This window comes from Rhinoderma darwinii, chromosome 1 (assembly GCF_050947455.1).
Source record: "Rhinoderma darwinii isolate aRhiDar2 chromosome 1, aRhiDar2.hap1, whole genome shotgun sequence".
Lineage (NCBI taxonomy): Eukaryota > Metazoa > Chordata > Amphibia > Anura > Rhinodermatidae > Rhinoderma > Rhinoderma darwinii.
Genome location: NC_134687.1, coordinates 62,178,262 through 62,196,859, shown reverse-complemented (window position 1 = coordinate 62,196,859; position 18,598 = coordinate 62,178,262). Strand labels below are relative to the sequence as shown.

General features: G+C 40.6%; 1 protein-coding gene across 3 annotated transcripts in view; it reads right to left on the bottom strand.

The window, feature by feature from the left end:
- Window positions 1-18,598, bottom strand: part of TBC1D1 (TBC1 domain family member 1) — a 149,076-nt gene that overhangs the window by 88,232 nt on the left and 42,246 nt on the right. For all 3 annotated transcript variants that reach the window (XM_075859047.1, XM_075859066.1, XM_075859056.1), the window contains exons 2-7: window positions 9,528-10,040; window positions 8,834-8,923; window positions 7,684-7,788; window positions 5,991-6,123; window positions 4,374-4,465; window positions 525-635 (exon numbers count right to left, since the gene is read on the bottom strand). In XM_075859047.1, the coding sequence (XP_075715162.1) occupies window positions 525-635; window positions 4,374-4,465; window positions 5,991-6,123; window positions 7,684-7,788; window positions 8,834-8,923; window positions 9,528-10,040 (1,044 nt within the window). The remainder of the gene's footprint in view (window positions 1-524; window positions 636-4,373; window positions 4,466-5,990; window positions 6,124-7,683; window positions 7,789-8,833; window positions 8,924-9,527; window positions 10,041-18,598) is intronic.

The window sequence follows — 18,598 nt, the reverse complement described above, 5'->3', positions numbered from 1 at the left end:
CTTTGACTATGAATCTGACACACTCCAACTGTTCGGATTGGCCAGAGCTACTCACGTGAGCAGTTCTGTCCAATCCGTGAACAGAGGGGGAGTCTTAGACTCAGTCTGAAAGGGGACCCTAAAAGCGCAGATCCACGGCAAGGGGGCACAACTGGAGGGCACCAGGTAATACTACTTCATATACCCATTTTGTCTAGAGACCGGGGTGTATTTTTAAGATACACATTCTTATTTTTTTTGTATCTTGTAAGCTTTATACTGTAGACGAAGGTTCTCTTTAATATCCCCATGCGATGCGGTCAATAGTGGACTATGCTGTGTAGCCATAGTCTAGGAAGCTTTCGATAGATAACTAAATTACGCAGACCCCGTTAAACAATTCTAGATTAAAAACTTCTTAAGTATCACATTACATTGAATAAAGATTTTAAAAACCAGCTCCAAATGAGAACTTGTAAGAAACAAACCATGTCACGGACCTGTAGGAGCAAACACCCCTCTAGATCCTAATGCAAACACATTACCTGCTTTGGTTCCACATAGTGGATATGATCTCGCTGCTTCTCCTCATAGAGACACCTCAGCCAGGAGATAACGAGCTCGTTCTCTCTCTGTTCAGTCCGAGGGCGGATTTTCTGAAACAAGATAAGAAAAAAAACAAAAAACGGTTCATATTGAAGTACGACCACCACCAACTACAGATGACGAAAAATACTTTTATGTTATGTAAAATACTTGGGAATTACACCAAAATAGCTACAGGTCTTAACCTGGCCTTCCTTGCACCATAACACTTGCAGAGGTTGACTAGTCACATTAAGCAAAAGTGGATAGGTGTAGATTAATTCATTAATTTCTTGACCAGAAATTGGAGCAGTGGATCCTAGGTTACTGTATTCTCCTATGGACCACACATTAACACTTGCAGTTTTGTGTTTCACTCAATGCCTATGGTTTTCCTTGCAGACACTGACTGGTCTCATGGATCAGTTCTGCCCTCATGACAACACTGGATGGACAAGCCTGCCTGTACCAGGTTAACGTAACCCTTTCTGAAGGACCACTGTTCTGCTTGCTTATGTAGTTCTGAATATGCCCACCTTCTATGGTTGCGTCTGTGCACAATTTATGCCACTATTCTTAAAATTGATCTTGAGGTCTACACTATGGACGGCGCCTTCCCACTTTCTTTCCCTCTCACTGCAGTTCTTCCCGAGTCCAAATCTCCCCTTACAGACTTTTTTTTTAGAAGGAACAATACTTCCTGAAAAAAATAAAAAGAGTAAGGCTTTCTTCACACTTCTGCTTTTTTCTGTCAAGCTTCCGTTGTGCTTCAACACAGCATGTTGGGTCTTTTTAGGCTTTTATAATTTATACTGGATAAAATAACACATTATAAAGTTAATGGGGTGTGGGGGTCACGACATATTATAACAGATACATCATTATGGATCAAAAAGATAACAGATCAGTCATGGATCTTGTAAAGACATAAGCCAGAATGCAAGTTTGAACAAAGAACTAGAGATTTTAGGGCAAGATGGGCCACTCCACAAGCCAGTTTAATTTATAGAATAGGTAGACAAGAACTTCCATAGATCTCAACAACGCAAAAATTGGGTACCACCAGCAAAATTTTAGATGCAATAGCGGTCTGGTTCCTAGGATTTATCCAACTCTGACTTAGTGGATTTTACTATAAATAAGAATAGGGAATTCCCTTTCAGCATACAACTGGAAGAGTTATGGGAGGAACTGGAATTTTTTTTCTCTCAATAGTAAACTTTAGACGGAACCTGAAGGTTGGTAAGAGACTATACAGTCAAGAATCAATGCAGTTCAAAAATGAACACCTAGAAAAATAAATAATAAAAATTAAAAAAATTCAACATAACTCAAATGCATTCTAGGCCAAAATGTCCACAAGATGGCACCACACCAGCAGTTAGCCATTATTCCACATCGAGAAATAGCTTTCAAAAGGAACAAAGCATTTTCTATTAAACAACAAGGTCAGGGTTTGTTCACATCATTTAACAATATTTTGACCGGCAAAATAACGGAGGAACTTATTAAAAGTCAATGAGATCGGTCGGCGTGGTTATTGTCCGTTGGTTTGGGCGCTTCAGTTTTTCTCGTTATTTTGCTCCTATGATGGAAAACAGAACGCAGACAGGAACAGAGCCATAATTCCATCTGTATAAAGTCATTATCTACAGTGCAAACAACAACTACGGGGCCTAAACAAAAAGATAGTTGTAAAGTGCTGGTGACCAGACAAATGTACGCCTCATTCTATGTAAAACTAGGAGAAAGATATATGGAACTAAACAAGGAACCAAAAAGAACATAAGCAATTATGGATCACATGATCCGTTATGGACTTTAAGTTTAGCAAATTTTTATTTCAACTAAACACCCGGAGTTTTTCCTGAATACATTGACATAGTACATGATTCCCACCTAGTCTACACAGGACAGGACAATTTCAAGAAGAACTCACAGGGCCTGGAGCATAAAATGTACTAGATACGTGTTTAAGCTTTGATCAACCGCCGATGCCAAGCCGTTTTCTAGGTATACGAGCACACATCTGGCCAACAATGCAGAACCTACACATTAGGCACAGGCCAGAACAAGGTCAAGAACTTTCCATACATTTTAGCAGACCGAGCAATGCCCCAAATTGTGCCAATGGTCACAGTGACTGATATAATAAACCAGAAAAGAGAAGAAGAAAAGTCACGACCAAGTATTTGCAAAATTACAAACAATCTTTATTTCAGTCAAAAATACACAGAAAAAAACACATTACAACTATACACAGTAAAAAGAATGAACCCTCATAAAGAGATGGAATCCGAACATGAAAGCAGCCTGGTCCCCCTGATGTTAAATTGGTCACAAGATCCCACAAAGAGCATAAATCAATATTATTAGGCAGGTGCTAAGCAGTATACCTACACCTACGTAGTGGAAAATGAGCAGGAGATCAGGACCGGGAGGGGAGACCGCTGCCAGACCAGACGCGCGTTTCGCTGGTGCTTCGTCACATGAGAAATCACTTCACGCTACCAGAGAAATCATGGTCTCACCAAGGTTTTATGTTTGGTTAGTCATCAAGGGTCAGCCAGCTGCGAATGCCAAGGTTCCCACTCATGAAAAACGTGAAAACTGAAAGCATTAGCTCATCCGTGCAAAGTCCAAAGGTCCATCAACACTTGTGATAAGCTGAGCAGATGGAGAACTTCCTGAAGGACCTCTGTACTGATGCAGAACAATCTTTGCCGGCATCACGTTACAGACAGGCTGAATAAACTTTGTTTTTATTAGTCCATATTTTATATTTACCTCATGTGCTAAAACTTTCTAACCGAACGCAAGATTAATACAGAACCTAATAAAAGTGAAATCTATTTATTGGAGCTGAAATATATGGAGTGCTCTAATGGTCTAACAGACCGTGCGAAAACATGGTCCTGAGGATCGGAGCTCTGGTCTTGCTGTATACAAACCATGTATTTAGACATAGTTCCTTCGGCACATCTCTCTATGACTTGTGTACAGAGGTGGGATACGGACAGTAGTCCATGCATACGTCTTCTCCTTACACAGGCATTAACAACGCCTGTATAACCAGATTAAATCCCTATGTGACGTGATTTATGTCAGCCGTAAAGTTATTTATTTATTTTTTAAAAAAGGGAGATATAGTAGAAGAAAAATATATGAAAAAGCACCAAAATAGGATATTAGCGCATTAGACATGTATGGAAAAATCAACAATTGCCTGGTTGGAAGGGTCTCCATCGTGTTCAGCAAGCCAATGCGGCTGGTGGAACCTGTATTTAGAAGGAGGTTTAGCGAGTAGTTTACTTTATAAAAAAAAAAACAAAAAAAAGCAACACCTCCCTCTGGCACCAAAAAGATTTATTTTTTTATTTATTTTTTTAAAACATCCTTTTGCAAAGCCCTTTTATTTTTCAAGAATTAGAGGGCTAAAAAAAAAAAAAAAAAAAAAAAAAAAAAAAAAAGTATCTCCCAGAGAACCCCCAAACACTTAGAGAGCGAGCAAGGTACTGCTCTGTGCATTGCCTCTTCTCCACTGAATTTCTACCTACTGTACATGTGACTGCCACCAGCTGCCTTGGCTTACCGAACTGAGGTCACCCAGCCTTGGCTTGCCCATGTTCTCCCAGAGACGGACCTCCCAAACTATTCAGACATTTACGGCATATCCCATCGATCCGCCATAAAGGTCTGAAGAGGGAATACCACTAAGAGTACAGTAAAAGTGTAAAAACTGTAAATTATATAGAACATAATAATGTCAGTACAAGAGGGAGTTCTATAGTAATCACTTACAGGCTTACCTGTACTTCCTCAAACACAGAGGCTTGCTCTTCATTGTTCAATGTGGTAATGTGTTTTTGTAATTCAAGTTTGGTTTTTGATGGGGGAAAACCTGCAGCGACAAAGCAAACTTTATATCCATGTAATCAAATGTATAGATCATTGATCTTCCAGAATTACATTATAGGGTCAGAATCGTTATTTTGCTCAGAATTGGATTTGGTCCAACTGGATTCTATAAAAAATTGCAACTGACAACTGAATATGATAAATGAATTTATATTAAGTATTCACACGTTCAGAACTGCAGGACAAACCATGTCTGAACAGATCTAGAACAGAACAGATATATGCATGAAAAATAATAATTCACATGGTGTAGCCAAACAGACACAGAAGTTAAATTCCCTTTTCCCTCGCAGCAAACCTGGTTTGGAACAACTTTATATAGAATAAAATAACGTAGGGAATAAAATGAGATTTCTAAAGTGTTCCCTTAAAGGAAAATTTCACCTTTGAATATAATTTTGTTTTAAGTCCTAACAGACTAAACATTTAGTGGCAATTCATTTATATATATATATATATATATATATATATATATATTTTTTTTTATTTTTTTTTATAGGAGGTCGTAGCTCAGTTTTCTGATACAGAGTTCCAAATCTCCTGCACAGAGAGATAACTTGCTGGCTCCTTGAAGTCGCCACCAAAGAGAGTCTATGAGCTTTCTGCATATGGTGTTATTATTGGGTTCAATGTATAAACCGTATAAAGTTAGCTCCTACACTCCCTCTAGTGGTGACAGCAGGTAGCCAGCTTATCATCTTTTAAGTCTTTGTCTATGCAGGGGACTTCGTTATCTGAGTGACAGAACGGGAAGCACACTAAGAAGGGAGGCCACCGAAGATAAATCTAAAGTAGTTCATCATTTCTATGGCTGAGATGGAAGATACCATACAAAATACATTTTGCCCAAATGTCTCCAAGTCAGAGCTTTGAAAGTGGCAACCAGAAACGTTAGCCAAAGTACAAGCTAAACATCCCCCACCACCAATAATACTCCAGCCGCACTCAGAAGCATTCACAATAATGAAATCTACGGCAGCTATGAGGTGGCGTAGATTTCCATTATAATTTGTGCCAACTTTTGGAGTAAATTATAGTAACATTTTTTGAGCTGCTGTGGCCCCTATTACCAATGCCACACCACTTTTCCACAAGAGTGGCACCAATAGGCCAAAAGTCACAATTTGCAACTCTTGGGCCCTTTTGCAGCTTAAATTTAAAAAAAAAACAAAAAAGAAAAAACTGTGTGTGGATGAATCAAGTCCAAGGGAGTGGATACTTATGTGAATAGTAAATCCCCCAAAAAAATCTGAGCACAAGACAACACCACATCTGTCATATTTTTACAATGGCTTCGATGATTTCCAGAATAGCCAATCCAACCTCTCAAAAGACTATTATATGCACCTTGTGACGCAAGGTCTGTAATACATAGCGTCACAAGGTGCATATAATAAAGGCAGACGGAACGAAAACTCACCAAACAAGATGTAATCGCTCTAATAAGTCCGTCAGAAATCAAACTTTTCTTCACCTTCCTACTCCCAGGTCCTAGACTAATCACTCACCTTCTATTTTCTCGCAGAGTTTGTGCATGCATTGCATGGGACATCCATCACACAGAAGCATATGAGTCTTTGAATTCTGCTGCACAGCAGCTACACTAAAAGCCTGCTTCAAGGTCAACATGATCTCGTCCACCTGCAACAATAGAAGAACGTAAATCAAAGAAACAATAGAACAATGTCACCTAGAAGGCAAAGGACTAAAGTAAACACTGCCATGCAGAATAATTTGTATAAAATGGACTGAACAGTTATCCACCACAAAAATGTAAGAATTGAATTGATGTATATTATAGCATACTGTTTATGGGAAAGTTTTGGGATTACACATTTTCCCATCCCAAGGGCGAGCGCACTATAGAGGAAGACCATACGGCTGTGCAGGACTCTCCACTACAGAGGAACTGCACGGCTCGCAAACAAGAGTGGGGAATATAGACCCAAGGGTCATCGAAATGACTTGGGAGGTGGAAAGCAAACAGGCCCTTCTGTCCTGCGAGACTAAATTTGGAACCATAATGGGGGTCCCATTATATTTGCATTTCTTCTATGTACACCACATTTCATTTTCTCTTTAGAGTTGAATTTGCGAGTATCCTTAACCCCACTGACTAAGGAAACAGAGACACAAAGTCCCATTACAATGAAATGTAGAGACGTTATAAGACCTAGGGTTAAAGGACATTTTATAAAGGTCTTGCTCTACGTTTTCTTTAAAGAACAATACATTATTACATTTATAGGGAGATATGATTGATTGAAGTTATGGGCCTAAAGCAGTAGACAGATTCTGATGACCACATATTCTCTTCTGAATTCTGTCAGGCCCACTGTTATCATTGAGATCTTGTGTGGATGCAAATCAACAGCCAAATCAATGTTTTACGATACAGCTTATATGTTTTTTGTATACATAGAAGCTGCATCATTCTCTTAGCAGAACAACTGAACGGACAGCTCAGCTGAGAGAGTGTCCATACACAGAATCCAGGTAATTACGATCACATCTAAGTTCATAACTGTACGAAAAATCTATGAAAACCGGCCCGGCGGTAGAAAACGCCACTTGGACCACAACATGCAAACCCAGCCTGAAAACAGGGCAGACCGTTTACCCAGATGAACCTTGACTACATAGCATGTAACCTGCTGTAAGCTCCTTTGTCTTGATATTAAAACCAATTTCTGTTCACTCAAGCAGACTGATCTAGGACAGAGATTGCCAACAACGTACACCTAGACTCAATGTCTCATCAAGAAGCTAAAGCCATTCTACATAATGGTTCTGAAAGAAAGAAAGTTGTTGTTTTTTTGTCTTATAAAGATGCCTGTAAACTTATTCTAGGTCATAATAAAGGAAACTTACAAGTCTACTTCTCCAATGCATACTACAAGAGCCACATAGAAAATGCAATAGGTCATTGGACAAAAAGCCTTCAGGTTTATGGGCACCATCAGAAACCCATCTGGCAAACCAATTGTGGGGGAAAAAAAGTGTTAATTGGTTGATAAACTGATATGAAACTACTAGCAGAGTCCCCTACTCTCCTATCAACACACAAATGATCATTCATTACTGGCAATCCCATGCATGTTACCTGTCAGAACCTCTTAAAACGAGACCCTTTACCTCATATGCATATGGCCTGTTCATGGAATCACTTTATATTATAGTACAAGAGACTTATGTTCTTACCAGCGCTTCATTTGTGCACTGAAAAATATAGCAGACAAAGTGACAGCCTCCAGTGTATAAAGGCTCCCTGCAGATGAAGCCAAAGTGATCGCCATGCTGGATTCCCTAAAACAAAAAAAAAAAAAAAAAAAATTTTTATGTAAAACCATCTTGGAGCTCTTAATGGGAAGAAACACGTGTGTTAAATCTTTAAAGAATGATCAAAGCTTTTTGAATCCCCTCTGCTCCCAAATTTTTAATCAAACTGAAAAAATAGATACACATTATTACATGCAAGCCACATTTACACTAGACTATGCACTGAACGGTGGCAAAATTTACAGAAAACTATGCGCTTTACGGAGGGAGCGTAGGCACTTGATGATTACAATGTATGACGGTATGCAGTAAGTTCCCAAAATTGGCAGCAAGAACATTAGGGTTTCAATCTAAAGTTATATATAATTTCCGTTGCCATTTGGAGTCCTGCAATATGGTGTCTCCTTAATGAGCTTAATGATATTCTCCCCTAGAAGCATTGTGACTTCCAATGCAAGGCAGAGTTTTTAAATCCGAGACATATGGGGGCGGGGGGGGGGGGTACAGTAAGACCCCATAGACCGCTATAAGTGCTTTATTAAGGCTCTGTAAAACTCAGAGGTTATACTGTCCCTGTTATATTTCCCTGCAGTGCCATGTGCCATCCGGGTAATGCAGAGATGGGCTGTGTCCTCCAGAGAAAGCCAGACTGGAGAGCATCTACAGTCTCTCTAATTTATGGAGGTCCCAAATGAGGGCTCCTCTATTAACTATTGGACAATAGATTTTGTTAACCAGACAAACACCTTAAACTTGAAAAGTAATTATGAACGAACTGCTTTAGTTGGCACCGGGCCTGCCTGTGGCATGGAGGTCACTGTAGATTTTCTTGAGTCCCTAAACTCAGACACACACACACGTATTTTACGTTTTTAGTGGCTTTACTAGTGGACGCATATGGAAATGTCAGAAGGGTCCCTCTGTCATATACATAAAACTGGCGTTCTATCACCTGCATGAGCATAATGGACTTTCAGAATAAGGGATTTCATAAATAAGGGTTTCAGGTTTTTCAAGACAATCCTAAGCAGCCATATTCCCTTCTATGTTCTTGTCCGTACTCATAACTTACCTGAGAACAAAAGGAGATTTCTTTAAAGCTTTTTTCTATAACAATTTTCTTTGTGTCAGGGCTGATTAGGTAAACCTCCGACTGACCAATCTGAAAGAAATACATAAATTTTTTGACAACATTATATAAAACGTATACGCGCCTGGTACCAATTCAAGAATCCATAATACAACTACCAAACCAAATAAACACAATGCCTGAAATACCAGTTGTCACACGGATAATGGTGCCCCATAATCATTCTATACAGAAGAACAGCATCATCAAGTCCAGTAGCCAGCCCCAGACAAGACCATCAGGCAAAACAACAACTTAAACCCACACCGTTCCTGCACCGCTGGTGCCGGTAGTATGAATGGCACATCACGTAGTGAACAGTGATAGACTGCATGTCACGAGTCTTTAGAAAAATGAGACAATGGCCTTTATATTCAGGGGTCATAAAACTCTTAATGCAAATGTCTAATCAGCCAACATAAAAATCAATGCTTAAATCCCGTACACCCTGGGCTCTCCGCCTGTGATACATGTACAACAGGTAATACATGCCATGTCTCTAGGGGGTACTCGCACAGTCCTCATGCTGTTCTTTGAATGCGTAACCTTAGGGGTACTTTGATGTAATGTATTTAAGTAGGGGGTTCGTGGCTTAGAAACACCATTATACACTATAGAAGCCACAAACGTTTCATACCGTGAACAGCATAGTCCGATTACCCGCCATGTCAGTTGGTTGCACACAGTTCGGTACATCACCAGAGGTTTTTAAGTCCCAAAAATTTTCATTTTCCTCAAAAGATCCAGGAAGGCTGAAGCAGCCATCCTCCCATTCTCTCATAAACGAGTTAGTACTTAAGCCAGGCTGGGAATACGATTTACGCATATTTTTATTTTTAACGTCCTCATTAAAGGTTGAATGGAACACAGAACGTAGTTTGTCTCCAAAAGTGATTCCAGTGCTGGTGTCGGACTGTGGAGGTGGATCATCAACGTCTATCGGTTTGCTACAGCTGACATGGTTGAACTTCTCAATACATTCATCTATAAGGGCAGGTGGTGCCTTCTTGTGAGCTACAATAACTCGGCCACAGAACAAGACCTCAAACTTTTTTGAGAACGCGTCATCTCCGTCACATAAATGAGAATGGATCGCCTCTTGCCGTGCCAGTTTTCCAGCTTGTCTGATAGAGCTAATTATTTCAGGCACCTGCAATGCAGTAAATAAATGTTAACATTTTCCTCATGAGTAGATGGCCTCCAAAAACGACAGTCAGCCTATATACCAATTCTGGTTATATTTAACTAAAGACTAATCATTGTAGAATGATAACTTCTGTAAACTTATAATATACATTTTAAAGGCTATGTACACCTTCGCTACCAAATTTATTTTTTATCGTTCCAATGCTTGAAAAATTTTATAGATCTTAATTGAAAATTTCCTATCGTTTGGTTTCTACAGCTTCCATGTAACCTAGACATCTCTATGGTAACAGACAAACAAACCCTGTGTAGTCTGATCCGGCAGTCACACGGTCTTCTATCTGTCCCCTACTTATTAACCTACCGAATGCAAGTTAAGAAGTAAAGGACTGATGAAAGATAATATAGGATGACAGAAATCAGGCTACACAGGGTTGGTTTGTTTTCATTGCCATGGAAGCAAATAGGTTTGATTAGGATCTGTTGAAATTAACCTTTTAACAATCAATAAATGCAAATATGATTAGGTCATCAGTATATGATCGGTGCAGTCTGACACCTGGACCCCGCACCGATCAGCTGATCTGGCTGCCTCCAGGCACCGGATGTTTTAAACGGGATGCAGTAGTTGGAGCCGGAACAGATGGCTCTGACCACCAAATGGCGGCTGTTCGGCAGGACTGCAGCTCTGCTTCAATTCACTTGAATATTCTTAAAACTAAGCAATCTGTTCCGGCAAGATCTTCCGATGCCCGCAGGCAGTCGCTGATCGGTGCAGGGTCCGGTGGCAGACCCGCACCCATCTCATACTGATGACCTATCTAGTGGATAGGTCATCAGTTGTCAGAACGTGGAAAATCCCTTTAACCACAGTGTTTCTTTTAAAAAATAAAATCTGTAACAAAAGAAAAAAATATTTTCAATTTCTCATGTTAGGCTCTCTGCATGCTGTCAATCAATTGAAACAATCCCACTAAATGTTACATCTATTGCCGACAATACTGCAAGGAAACCAGATTAAAAATTAGAAGGGTACAACATAGAGTTGGGAAAGGGGTGGGACGACAAGACTGTACATGGGAGTGAGGAGTGAAAGCAAACAAGATGTGAAAAATGTGAAATGAAGCCAAGAGGTAGCAGGGCAGTAAGATGAGATTTGCTTGTATTTCACGTATGATTCACTGCTCTGTATTACCACATCAGCAGACTACTGACTGCAATACAAGTCATTACATACGACAGATAGGTTTACAAGTTATATCCCCTCAATTTCAGATGGTGCACACAGCTGTATTACAAAACAGTGTTCATAATATAGCACCGGGGACTATACTGTACCTCCACGTGTCTGATTTTTGTTACAGAAGCACACAGAAAGGCCATACTTAGGCTGGGTTCACGCACACTATTTACGCCTCAATAGCGTCGGTAAACATCTGCCCATTCATTTGAATGGGTCTTACGATGTTCTTTTTTTTTTTTTAAAAATGACCGTCGGAACAGAACTACCTGTCACTTCTTCAGACGTAAATGGAGCCGTTTTCAATTGACTCCATGGAAAAACAGCTCCATTTACGTCCGTCATGGACGCAGCGAAAAGCGCCTCAACATGCCATTACGGCTGAAATTACGGAGCGGTTTTCTCCTGAAAACAGCCCTGTAATTTCAGCCGTAACGGACGCTGCCGTGTGAACATACCCTTACTCATACAAGGGAAGGTACAAACACCAGTTCCCAACAGGATGCAGACAATGCACAAGGCTACATTGAGCGTGATTACGCAGGTGCAAAATACTGATGAACATTTGCTCACACCTACTATTCATGAGGGGGTGGCTGCTTAGCGTGTAAATTGGCTGTAAATGTCCCAAAAAACGGCTGAAAAAAACCGGAGACAGAACACCTCCAAACATCTGTCCATTGATTTCAATGGGGAAAAACGGCATTCCGACAGGCCTTTTTTTCGTGGTCGCTTTTTAAAGCTGCTGCATTTCACTTCTTCAGCCGTTTTCATAGACTATCGAAAAACCGCTCCAAAAACTGCCGTAATAAACACGAGTGGCTTAAAAAAAAAAAAAAAAGTCTGAAAATCAGGAGCGGTTTTCCCTTGAAACCAGCTCCGTATTTTCAGACTGTTGGGTTTGTGTGTACACATACCCAAAGTGTCTCAGTTGACGCAGGTTGGCGTATTTTGGCCAAAAGATCAACAAACACCTCACGTTTATCATGGATATTTATTGTTCACCATGGCTATCTTTTCAGGATCCAGGCCTTGTAATGTTGGGGGGGGGGGGAGAAGAGTGTCAGTACTTTGTATGGTATACTTAGCAGGTGCTGGGCAGCCCGCCTGATCTAATAGTATGGGCGTAACTAATAAGCTGTATGCCAGCATGGTGCACTACATGTAGCCATGTGACTGGCACACCTATAGAAGCTATATATATGTGCAGTGATAATACAAAGCAGCCATCCACCTCATGAATAGAAGGCGTGAGATTGGATATAGTCTGTATTTTGCACCTGAGCAATCTCCATCTATGTAGCATGGTGGTTTGTCTTCATCTTGTTGGGAACTGGTGTTTGCACCTGCCTTTCTATGAGTAAGTATGGCCTTTCAGGGATTTTAAATAGATATATAGTTTTTACGGTGATCAGAAGCACACAGAAGCTTATTCTCACTGATATATTTATTTCTCACAAATTCAATATGTATCATTGCATGCTGTATTATGTAGGTCTGGTTCCCGACAAGGCCCCAAATGCCGTGGACTGTGCAAGTGCCACTATACAGGGTCTGTGCGCATGTGTCCTAAAATGTTCATTATATAAAAGATAAACATTTTCCATGTGTGCCCCTGAAAGAGCTTTACGTTTTAGTTCAAAATAGATGAAAAACCAGAAAGAGGGATTTGGGTCACTAGTGGAGGGACACAATTTTGATATCGTAATATGGATCGGTCATCGGTCACAACATTTATGCATCCTAAAAGTTTAACAAACTATAATGGAGAAAAAAAAAAAAAAGCCAATCTCTAGAATTAATACATTTTTGATCTGTCTGTGCAATGTGCAAGCACCAGTGCTACACAGGTCAAGTGATAAAGCAGCTTTCAGCAGATGATTACAAATTCATGTGATGTTTCTTGACCCAGTTTCACAGCCCAGGACAGCAGCGCGTTGTTACGGTTTTGTTTGGAATGTTAAATTAGAGATTAGAAAGTGACTGGTTACCAATTTCCACGTCTCAACAATGCAAAGATCTCTTGGCACACGTGGGAATGTTGCTTTCTAAATCTGTGAAAGGCTTCTTTGAAATTGAAAAAAAATAAAATAAAAAGGAATTATAGTCAGAATGTTTTTGGCGGTTTACTTATAGGTATTCATCCTGAAAAAGCTTGCCTCTTAAAGCAAACATTTAAAGAGGCTCTGTCACCACATTATAAGTTCCCTATATTGTACATGATGTGATCGGCGCTGTAATGTAGATTACAGCAGTGTTTTTGATTTAGAAAAACAATCATTTTTGACAGAGTTATGACCTATATTAGCTTTATGCTAATGAGTTTCTCAATGGACAACTGGGCGTGTTTTACTTTTTCGCCAAGTGGGCGTTGTACAGAGGAGTGTATGACACTGACCAATCAGCGTCATACACTTCTTCCCATTCATTTACACAGCTCAAAGCGATATAGCTATATCGCTATATGCAGTCACATAAACACACTATAACGTTACAGCAGTGTCCTGACAATGAATATACATTACCTCCAGCCAGGACGTGATGTGTATTCAGAATCCTGACCACTTCTCTGCGATATTTACAGCAAGGCAAGCGTAATCTCGCGAGATTACGATGTAACCTGTCATTTCAAGCGAGATTACGCTTGCCTTGCTGTAAATATGACAGAGACGCTACAGAAGTGACAGGACTCTGAATATCACGTCCTGGCTGGAGGTAATGTATATTCACTGTCAGGACACTGCAGTAACGTTATAGTGTGTTTATGGGGCTGCACATAGCGATATAGCTATATCGCTATGTGCTGTATAAATGAATGGGGAGAAGTGTATGACGCTGATTGGTCACCGGCATACGCTTCTCTCCACAACGCCCACTTGGTCATATAGTAAAACATACCCAGTTGTCCATTAAGAAACTCATTAGCATAAAAGCTAAAAAAAAAGTCATAACTCCGTCAAAAATGATTGTTTTTCTAAATAAAAAAAACACTGCTGTAATCTACATTACAGCGCCGATCACATCATGTACAATATAGGCCACTTATAATGTGGTGACATAGAGAGTAATTGCACAGTCACAAAACTTGATAGGTCAACAGTGTCCGGCGCTCCTCATTAGGCTGAAGATGGGCTCGTAGACGTTCTATATGCAATCACAGCTGATGGTGGGGGTCTCAGCACCCAGCCCCCCACCGATCAAACCTTCTGATAAATCGGAAGGAACAGTATAGAAGTATTGGGAAAGTGCAGTTACTATTTATCCAGGCTACAACTCACAATGAAGACCAAGTCTCACACACACACACCTTGAAATCGCAAAAGAATTAAAATCAACTCACCAGATATAAAAATATGAACATATAACTTTTCATTGGAGTTCGTTAACAAGCTTGTCGTCAGACAGTTTCCAAATAGCGGAGCTCCTACAATGCGCTACGTCGGGTTAGTGTACAGTGTCTGGTGTAAAGATCGCTCCTCCAAGTATGCAAATCATCAGAGCAAACCGTGCAGACACTGAACCAGCATGGAATGCTGGGAGATCTGAGCTCTGATGCATGAAGACTATAATAAAGACTAACTCAGGATCAGAGCAAAATAAGCAATGCAATGTATACAAATAGCATAATTATATATTATGAATCTGCATGAAAAAGTTGAGTTAAAGCGTAAATAGTGTCCCACCCATAACATTCATGGCCTATCCATAGAGAAAAAAATAAATAAATAAAATTTAAAAAAAAGTTACTGGAAAACTTAGTACATTGTGCATCAATGATACAAGTTATGTGATGCACAAATAGGCATGGTGTATGAGAAAAAGAAGTATAGAAACCCCCTGTAGTTCTGCCAAGTAAGCTTGAGAGGCAGCTTCCCACAATTCCCCAACTAAAGTTGAACTTGGATAGAAGGTCAGGTTAGAGAAAAAGCTGATTTAATAGTGTGGCTTTTCTAAAAGCAGCCAAGAGATGTAACAATGTGGAAAAGTTGGTCTAAGGGCTCGATACAATAGGCATAAACGGAGATATCCAAAAGGGGACAACCCCTATAGCTACGGTCATGATTGTCACTGGTGGTTATCGGCCACCATCCTGTAGAATGACAATTCTGAATTATTATATATAGCAGCTACATTCGGAGTGCTCTGCCAGTTAGGGTTCATTCAGACGAGTGCGATTCTCGTCAGCGTGGTGTGTGTTGAAACAACGCACAGCACACGGACCCATTGATTTCAATGGGGCCATTCACACGTGTTTTTCACACAGCACGTGTCTGTTACGTGAAACTCGCTGCATGACCTATATCGGTGCGTTTTCATGCACCTAGTCGCCAATTGAATTCAACGGGTGCGTGAAAACCAGACAGGACCCAGCCCATTCACTTAAATGAGAACGTTGTAATACTTAATTTCCCCTGGGGGCACTGTGGGGAAATTGAACATTTGGTTTCTGGTTCCAGCTAATCTTTGGGGGTCTCAGCAACAAGAAACTATGATCCGTCATCAGAGTTTGCTGCCCTATGTAAGGGCAGCATAGTATGGGGATAAGTCCACTATCCTATTAGCCAAAACACAAAATCTTTTTATATTGTGCCGTTTGGCTAATAGGAGTGATTAAAGAATACATTAGACTCCTAGTTACGAGTCCGGTGTATTCATGAGGGGAGCAGCTCTCCCGCCCACCTTACAGTATTGGACAGCTGCTGTGTATGCTGATAAATGGCAGCGAACCATCTATTACCACCAAGGTGGGTGGTAGGGGTGCTCCCTTCATTAACTAGAAGTCCGGTGTTTTCTTTAATCATTCCCACTAGCCAAACAGCATAATTTTGTTTGTGCCCTTTTGGCTAATAGGAGAGTGGATCTGTCCCCATACTATGCTGCCCTTACATAGAGGTCTAGGGTCTCATTACAGATCCTCTTTAAAGTCAAAGTTCCATCTCACAAAAAAGAATTGTTCAAAGTAGAGAAACTCTACAAAAGGGATTGTCTTATGAAGAAAACCCATAACTTATACCCTATTAGGGCATATTGATGTCACGGTGGGGGTTCTAGGGACTAGGGTTGTCACAATACCAGAATTTGAACTCAGATACCGATACTTCGTGTAGTATTGCGATACGAGATACCAAAATGTTACTTTGCCAACAATAATAGAAAATAAAAAAATGTTACATTTTCTGACGTGAGGCACATGGTGTGCTGAATTTTGAACCTCCATGTGCCTCACATTAAGTCATTAACCCCATCATGTTCCTCAGTCATAATGGACAACATTGGGTTAATGTGTGAGGTACATGATGGGGTTAATTACTATTAATGTGAGGCACATGGAGGTTCAAAATTCATAATACTCCCTCACATTAAGGCCTAATTAACACACGCGTATTTCACATCCGTATTACGCGCGTGAAAATAACGCACGTCACGCGGACCTATGCAAGTCAATGGGGCCATTCAGACATTGTGCTTTTCCGCAGCGTGTATCCGCTGCGTGAAACTCACTGCATGTCCTATAATCAATGGGTGCGTGAAAATTACGGACAGCACACGGACGCACATCAGTGTGCTGTTCGCAATTCACGGAACAGTTGCTAAAGAAATTAGAAAAAGAAAACCACCTCCTTCAGTTTATTTTGCGGACGTAAAAATAAATAAAAATTGCATGACAAAGATGACATACGCGCGAAAAAACCTCACTAAGGCCTTATTCACACGAACGTGTCAAAGAAAGCAGTTTATTATGTAACAGCGTAAACATAAAAAGGACGCTATAAAGGTGTTATTACGGTTGCGACGATACCGAATGTGTGTATATTTTGTGTATTGAGACGGTTTATTGTAAAAAATATTTAACAATACCTATTTATTTTTTATTTTACTTGATAGGAGTACATTTATATATTTAAAGAAGTTCTGTCACCACATGATAAGTGCCCTATCTCCTAGATAATCTGATCGGCGCTGTAATGTAGATAACAGTGGTTTTTATTTTGATAAACAATCATTTTTTAGCAATTTTAGATTTATGCTAATTAGTTTAATAGACACCTGGGCGTTTTTATTTTTTACTAAGTGGGCGTTGTACAGGAGGAGTGTATGACGCTGACCAATCGGCATCATACACTTCATTGTTCCAGCCCAGCATGATCCACAGCACAGCCAGGACGCGATGTCTATTCACACTCCCAACAGTTCGGTAAAGTTTGTGTGGGACTTAATCGCTGCACAGCTCGATCTCGTTTGTGTGCTGCTGTGAGTCCCACACAAACTTTACCGTAGTGTCGGGAGTGTGAAATGGACATGAATGGAGAGAAGTGTATGACGCTGGTTGGTCAGCATCATACACCTCTTACCAACGCCCACTTGGGCAAAAGTTAAAAAAATGCCCAGTTGGGCATTAAGAAACTAATTAGCATAAATCTAAAATTGCTCATAACTTGCTCAAAAATTATCGTTTTTCAAAATAAAAACCACTGTTATCTACATTACAGCGCCTATCAGATTAAGTAGGATATAGGGAACTTCTAATCTGGTGATAGAGCCTCTTTAATGTACTGGCATATATCTATATGCCAGTACATTAGCCTGTCTACCGATAGGACGTACCTAAATATGGTCAAACAACTGCCTGTGTACGGACGGCCCTGGGGTCCTTCAATAGACCCCGGGCTGTCTGCCCATATATGGTATGTCCCTCATTCGCTTCACAGGAACTACCCGTGACACGATCTAAAGGGCACCCCCCCCCCCCTTCTCATTTACACCTTCAATGCTGCGGTCAGCTTTGATCACAGCAAATAGTGGAATAACGGCCGAGATGAGAGTTTTCTCTGATCTCCACCGTTAGAGCGGGGCTGCGGCTGTGTAATACAGCAATTGCCCCGCTGCTGACAATATGTGCGTGCGGTCAGCATTAGGTTATGCGGCCGGCGCTGCACTAATGAGCGGTGGCGTGTTCACTGAACACAGAACATGGGGGTGTTTTGCAGTGTGCCCACCATGTTCTGTCTTCAGTGCCACCGCTCATTAGTGCAGCGCTGGTCGCATCACATCATGCTGACCGCGTGCGCGCTTTCTTCTGATGAAATCAATAGCGCAGTCCTCTGCGCTGTTGGTTGCATCAAGAACAATGGAACCCTGTCACAACGGTGACAAAACGGAAACCTTTAGCAATGTTTCCTTCACCATGGAGACCAATGGTGAGGGGAAACTGAAGTTTGTTTGCCGTTCCGTTGAGGGGTATACCCAACAGAAACCTCAGGCGGTACCCCTTAACGGAAGGGCAATGCTGATGTGAACACAGCCTAACACATATGGTATGC